General features: G+C 46.9%; 1 protein-coding gene across 4 annotated transcripts in view; it reads left to right on the top strand.

The window, feature by feature from the left end:
* LOC143291635 (uncharacterized) overlaps nt 1–7,500 on the top strand; it is a 171,379-nt gene that overhangs the window by 14,168 nt on the left and 149,711 nt on the right. For all 4 annotated transcript variants that reach the window (XM_076601603.1, XM_076601604.1, XM_076601602.1 and 1 more), the window contains 6 exons: nt 681–912; nt 1,342–1,461; nt 3,553–3,720; nt 5,322–5,425; nt 6,797–6,875; nt 7,353–7,500. The exon at nt 7,353–7,500 is cut by the window's right edge and continues 143 nt beyond it. In XM_076601603.1, coding sequence (XP_076457718.1) covers nt 681–912; nt 1,342–1,461; nt 3,553–3,720; nt 5,322–5,425; nt 6,797–6,875; nt 7,353–7,500 — 851 coding nt within the window. The remainder of the gene's footprint in view (nt 1–680; nt 913–1,341; nt 1,462–3,552; nt 3,721–5,321; nt 5,426–6,796; nt 6,876–7,352) is intronic.

The following is a 7,500-nucleotide window of genomic DNA, read 5'->3' as shown; positions in this document are numbered from 1 at the left end:
CCTTCAACCTCAGGATCCTGCGTTCAAATGCTGGTCATGCTGCCCAGTGGGTTAAGGATGGCATTTTTCTGATCTCCCAGAGCAGCAGATGTACAGACCTGCTAGTGGCAGAACTCCATTCATCTGCAGACGCTTGCAGATTCAGCATGCACGTTTAAAGATTTTGTAATCTAACATCAGCTTTCAGTGGGTTATAGAAACAAGAACATACCCAGCATGCATATTCCTCAAAACAGAATGTAGCTGCCTGCATGGTGGGGGTAAAAATGGTCATGCACGTAAAAGCCCACTCATACACAAAAATGAATGTGGGAGTCAAAACGATGCATGCACGCGCGCGGACACACACGCAACACACACACAGTTGTTACACTCTGAATGTAATAGTATCTTACCCACATGTTTTTCTTTTTACATAATAGTAGATGTGTACATGGTGATAAGTGAAGGGTGTGTCAGGTTTTTTTGTTTTTGTTTTTTGTTTTTTGCTGACGGGCATTTTATTTTAAGTGAGCCTAAAGAAATTTTTCTGTTTTTGGTTGAAGCAGATAATAAAGTATTTTGAATTGAATTGAATTGAATTGAGTCACAGCCCAAGAATTCAGTAAAAAGAAGAAGGGGAAAAAGAAACATACAGCATGACATCCATCCATCGATCAATCCATCCCATGATCCCTCAGATGCAACGACGTTCTGGAGCTGGTGGAGACGACCCGACACTTTCGGCTGCTGGCTGGAGCAGCGGAGGTAGGGGGCGCTGGGAGCATGAGCCTGGACGCCATGGTGAAGGAGATCCACCAGAAGTACTCTCATGCCATGCACGAGTTCTTCTCCGCCGTCAGCAACGTCCTCAACATCGATGGCTCACAGTCCTTCGAGCGCGCCTTCTTCAAGTTCCGCACTGTCGTGAAGGTAAGGAACGATTCCTTGTTTTTAACCCCCTGTTTATTCTTCTCAACATTCTCAACAAGTTATCCATGACCGAGGTTAGCTGTACCGAGGCAGAGCAGAGCTGAAGCAGCAAGGGACCAACTGGACTGGAATGGCCAGAACAGCCCAGAACAGAGTGCGATGGCGAGGGGTCGTCGATGGCCTGTGCTCCACCAGGAGCGATGGGCATAATGATGATGAATGATGAGGTTAGCTGTGAATCCTGTGTGATGTTGTGGTGACTGAAATCAATAAAGATACCTTAGTTGAAAATTTTTTTCATTCTCTCCCTCTCTCTCTCTCTCCCCCTATCTCTCTCTCTCCACACACACACACACACACACACACACACACACACACACACACACACACACATATATATATACACCATGCTTTATTTCCTTATTTCAGTCATTGGAAAAGAGACTGTCGGGGATCCTGCGTCAGTCGTTCTCACAGTGTCCCACTGTCGAGTCACAGCTACGACTGCTGGAGGTGTTTGAAGGGGTCAGCGGCCGTGAGATGGTGCAGGTGAGTAGGGGTGTGAGTGTCAGCAAGATCACAGCACTAGTGTATAGCGATGACAGCAGCAGCTATTCTTGTCACTATTATTACTATTGCTTTAAGTCCAGCCGACCACACAGGGCTATATGAGGACTGCCCAACTACACAAATGTCCAACTGTGTCAAACACAAAAAATGTCACATGCACAAAAACAGCATTAAAATAAACCTATAATACACAGTTCATGACACATTATCTTTGAAAAAAAGCAACAACACTGAGATAAACCTACAAAACACAGTTCATGACACATTATCTTAACCATTTAGCTCCTTTGGGCAAATAAGATTAGGCCATGCTGAAGATGTCAACCAGAGTGCTGTCCTGTGGCAGAATTATGCAGAAGAAACCCACTCTGATAGGTACACAAATTATACAATTCATGTGCTTGCATTCAGGGCCTGACCAAGCGTGTTGGGTGACGCTGCTGGTCAGGCATCTGCCTAATAGCAGGTGTGGTGTAGTGTGTATATGGATCTGTCTAAACGCAGTTATGCCTCCTTGTGAAACTGAAACAGATCAGTTTCAGTTTCAGTGGCTCAAGGAGGCATCACTGCGTTCAGACAAATCCATATACGCTACACTACATCTGCCAAGCAGATGCCTGGCCAGCAGCGTAACCCAACGCGCTTAGTCAGGCCTTGAGAAAAAAAAGAAGAAAAAAAAAAGGTGAATAAATAATAGATAAGCTTACATAAATAAATAAATAAATAAATAATAATTATGATATAAAAAAGGTAGTAGTAATGATAGTAATAATTAAAAAAGACAAGAAAAAAAAAAGACAACAATGATGATAAATAAGCAAATAAATGTAAAACATGAAGACACACATTCACACATACACCCACACATGCATAACAGATATGCACCAAACATGCAGTTTCTGAAACTGAAACATGATACAATGATAACGATAATAATGATAATAGTACTTTTATGGAGCAAACTCCCCATGCAATGAACTTAAAGCGCCTTACTTGAAACAACACATATACAGTGGTGCGTAATAACATACCTGTGCACATGAAAAAAGAACACATATACGTGTATCATTACTCCAAGACATTACTGCAAATTGCAGGTATGAACACACATGCATACGCACACATGCACTCACACACACACACACACACACACACACATGTACGCACGCACGCACGCACTCACATACACACCCAACCCCACAGGAACGCACGCAGTGCAATGCAATGAATACAATGCAATGCAATATGATATGGTGCAATGCAATGCAATGCAATACAATGTGATGCAATGCAATAAATACATTGCAACACATTGCAATGCAATCCCATACAATCTGCAATGCAACGCAACGCAGTGCAATGCAATACTTCTGCGTTCACTCGTATGCACACGAGTGGGCTTTTACGTGTATGACCATTTTTACCCGCCATGTAGACAGCCATACTCTGTTTTCGGGGGTGTGCATGCTGGGTATGTTCTTGTTTCCATAACCCACCGAACGCTGACATGGATTACAGGATCTTAATGTGCGTATTTGATCTTCTGCTTGCATATACACACGAAGGGGGTTCAGGCACTAGCAGGTCTGCACATATGTTGACCTGGGAGATCGTAAAAATCTCCACCCTTTAACCACCAGGCGCCGTCACCGTGATTCGAACCCGGGACCCGGGACCCTCAGACTGACAGTCCAACGCTTTAACCACTCGGCTATTGCGCCGTCAAAGGGAGCTCAAAGCACTTTAGAATAAACATTAAACATGCACACACATGCAGTAACTTACAAAAGGAAGAAGAAAAATAATAATGGTTTGACACACAAAAGCATAAAAACAGGTTCAAAGACCACGCCTATTACATTTCCTAATTACACACATGCACACGCACGCACGTGCAGAGTCTGCATGGGTTATAACTGAATGCCACTGTAATGACACTCAGATTGACAGTCCAACGCTTTAACCACTTGGCTATTATGCCCGTCACAATACAATACAATGCAACGCAATGCAACAGAACACAACACAATGCAATGCAATCAGTGCGATGCGACACATTCTTTCCGACAGCTCCACATCAAAGACAAGGACCAGCAGCTGGTGACGGCCTTCACGGCAGAGCTGACCCAGGTGCGCGAGATGTTCTCCACCTCCTCCCTCAGCCCCCCTCTGCACAAGAACATGCCCCCCGTGGTCAGCAAGCTGATGTGGGTGTACGGGCTGCGTCAGCGCATCAAGGTAAGGACTGCCGCTTCCTTTAGGGGCCTTTTTTCTGGGAGGGGGGGGGGGGGGGGGGGGTAGGTGTGTGTGTGCGGGTGGGGGGTGAGGGGTGGAAGGGAGAGTTTGGGGGAATGCTATGGGTATGGGATGGGGGTGGGGGGGGGGGGGGGGGGCGGGGGCTCACATGTGTCAATTTTCTGGGATGGATAGAATAATATTCTGGTTGGAAACGTGTGTGTGTGTTTGTGTGTGTGTGTGTGTAAGGACTGCCGCTTCGTTTAGGGACTTTTTTATTTAATCTGGTTGGAAATGTGTGTGTGTGTGTGTGTGTGTGTGTGTGTGTGTAGACTGCTTCAGCGCATCAAAGTAAGGACCGCCACTTCGTTGAAGGACTTTCTTGGGGGTGGGTGGGGAGGAGGTTTGCTAAGTGGGGTTGGTGGGGGGTGGCATGGGGGGCTCACACGTCTGAAGTTTCCAGGGTGGATAGAATATTATTCTGGGTGGAAAATGTACGTGTGTGTGTGTGTGTACAAACTGTGTTGGTGCATCAAGGTAAGGACTGCTGCTTCGTTTAGGGACTTCTCTTTGAAGGGGGCGAGGGGGTGGAGGCGGAAGGGGATTGCTAAGACGGGGGAGAGGCCTCACACATGTCAACTTTCTATTAAGGATAGAATATTATTCTGGTTGGAAACGTGTGTGGGTGTGGGTGTGTAGACTGTGTCAGCGCATCAAGGGAAGGACGGCCGCTTCGTTTGGGGACTTCTTTTGGGGGGTGGGTGGGGGGGGGTGTGAGGTTTGCTAAAGGGTGGGGACTCACATGTGTCAACTTTCCATGATGGATAGAATATTATTCAGGGTGGAAAAATGTGTGTGTGCATGCGCGTGCATGCATGTGTGTGTGTGTGTGTGTGTGTGTGTGGGTAAGGACCACCGTTTCATTTAGGGACTTTTTTCTTTTGTTGGGTGGGGTGGAGGTTTGCTAAAGGGGGTGTCTCACATGTGGCAACTTTCCCGGATAGATAGAATATTATTTAATCTGGTTGGGAATGTGTGTGTGTGTGTGTGTGTGTGTGTGCGTGTGTGTGCGTGTGTGTCTGTGTGTGTACGGACTGCTTCAGCACATCAAAGTAAGGACCACCACTTCGTTTAAGGACTTTCTTGGGGGTGGGTTTGCTAAGTGGGGTTGGTGGAGGGTGGCAGGGGGGGCTCACACGTCTCAAGTTTCCAGGATGGATAGAATATTATTCTGGGTGGAAAATGTGTGTGTGTTGTGTGCGTGTGCATCTATGTTACATACACACACCAAAATGTGACTACACACACACACAAACACACAAACACACACACCACACACACACACACTGCATACATACATTTTAACATACATGTGTATCTAACAGCTACCCTAACACATACGCACACATAGGCAGGCACAAACTTAAATAAACACACGCACACACAATACACATTCATATACATGCATGTAGTTATGTACACATACATATATATACACACATAGTCAAGCACAGCTAACGCAAAGGAAGTGGACCTGCCACAATTGCCACAATTATTATTATTATTATCATTATTATTATTATTATTGATCACCATTTTGACAGGTTCCTATGGAGAAGATGCGACAGGTCAGCCCGCACTCGCTGGAAGGAGACCGCGGCTGGCAGATGAGGGACTTCTACTCTGATCTGATGAAAGATCTGGACAAGTGAGTGAACTCCCTTTGGAGAGACCCTGTTCATGACAAATCAGCTTTTCAGTTTCCCCACGGATGAAAATGAATGAATTTGTTCTTCCAAGTAAACTTCTGTTTGGAAACAATATTATTTAGAATTTATTGCTCAGTTTCCCCATAGATAAAAGTCAGATCAATCTTTCTTCTTTTCGCTCACGGTTCACACTTCCGAGATTAGCTCTAGAATCGAGATGGAGTGGAAGTGGTTAGACCCTAGTCCTTGATTGTGGATAGGTGTTATATATCGATACCAACCAACCAAACAGTCAGTCAGTCAGTCAGTCAGTCAGTCAGGCAGGCAGGCAGGCAGGCAGGCAGCTAGTCAGTCAGTCAATCAGTCAGTCAGTCAGGCAGGCAGGCAGGCAGGCAGCTAGTCAGTCAGTCAATCAGTCAGTCAGTCAGGCAGCTAGTCAGTCAGTCAGGCAGCTAGTCAGTCAGGCAGCTAGTCAGTCAGTCAGGCAGCTAGTCAGTCAGTCAGGCAGCTAGTCAGAGGCAGCTAGTCAGTCAGGCAGCTAGTCAGTCAGTCAGTCAGTCAGTAGTCAGTCAGGCAGCTAGTCAGGCAGCTAGTCAGTCAGGCAGCTAGTCAGTCAGTCAGGCAGCTAGTCAGTCAGGCAGCTAGTCAGCCAGGCAGCTAGTCAGTCAGTCAGGCAGCTAGTCAGTCAGGCAGCTAGTCAGTCAGTCAGTCAGTCAGTCAGGCAGCTAGTCAGGCAGCTAGTCAGTCAGTCAATCAGTCAGTCAGTCAGGCAGCTAGTCAGTCAGGCAGCTAGTCAGTCAGTCAGGCAGCTAGTCAGTCAGTCAGGCAGCTAGTCAGTCAGTCAGGCAGCTAGTCAGTCAGGCAGCTAGTCAGTCAGTCAGGCAGCTAGTCAGGCAGCTAGTCAGTCAGTCAATCAGTCAGTCAGTCAGGCAGCTAGTCAGTCAGGCAGCTAGTCAGCCAGGCAGCTAGTCAGTCAGTCAGGCAGCTAGTCAGTCAGTCAGTCAGGCAGCTAGTCAGTCAGTCAGGCAGCTAGTCAGCTAGTCAGTCAGTCAGTCAGTCAGTCAGTCAGTCAGGCAGCTAGTCAGGCAGCTAGTCAGTCAGTCAGTCAGGCAGGCAGCTAGTCAGCTAGTCAGTCAGTCAGTCAGGCAGGCAGCTAGTCAGGCAGCTAGTCAGGCAGCTAGTCAGTCAGCTAGTCAGTCAGTCAGTCAGTCAGGCAGGCAGCTAGTCAGTCAGTCAGTTCCTGAAGCTCTGGATCTAAAGAAACAAGTAGCAACAGCCAGCACTTTGGGTATCATTGCAACGGAAGGTAATTACCTATATGTCTGTTCCTTAGTTATGAGATTAGACCCCCCACATTGTTCTCATTACAGGTACGAGAGTGACATCATCAGCTACTGGCAGTCCAACATCACAGCTGAGCTTACGCTACGACTGAAACAGCCTCTGCTGGTGAGGAGCTGATTGTCTTTTCTGAGGTTGTAATGTTGTGTGTGTGTGTGTGTGTGTGTGTGTGTGTGTGTGTGTGTGTGTGTGTGTGTGTGTGTGTGTGTGTTTATGTGTGTGATTCTGTGAGCATTTTGTTTGTGACTTACTGTGTTTTCTGTGTCTGTATATGTATCTGGTGTATGCCCTCATACTTGGTCTGTGACCAAGGATAGGCGCTACATATGTGTCCATGTCATCATCATCATCATCATCGTCACCATCATCTTCCACCATCATCATCATCATTATCACCATCACCATCATCTTCCATCATCATCATTGTCGTCATCATCATCATCATCATTATCACTGTCACTATCATCTTCCATCATAGTCATCGTCACCATCATCTTCACCATCCTTATCCTCCTCCTCCTCATCATAGTCAACCTCATCATCATCATCAACCTGACCATTCCAAACCAATCCTTCACGCGGCAGATAGCGGAAGAGTATGACGAGGATACGGAAGAGCGGCCGCAGGTCATCCACGTCAACCTTGACCCCCAGTTGCTGCTCCTGCTGCGGGAGGTCCGCTACATCAGCCAGCCTCCCTTCAGCACCCGGCTGCCCCCTGCCGCCAAGGAGC

Source organism: Babylonia areolata, chromosome 17 (assembly GCF_041734735.1).
Source record: "Babylonia areolata isolate BAREFJ2019XMU chromosome 17, ASM4173473v1, whole genome shotgun sequence".
Taxonomy (NCBI): domain Eukaryota; kingdom Metazoa; phylum Mollusca; class Gastropoda; order Neogastropoda; family Buccinidae; genus Babylonia; species Babylonia areolata.
Note: the sequence above shows the minus strand (reverse complement) of the source record. Positions and strands in the feature narration are given on the sequence as shown.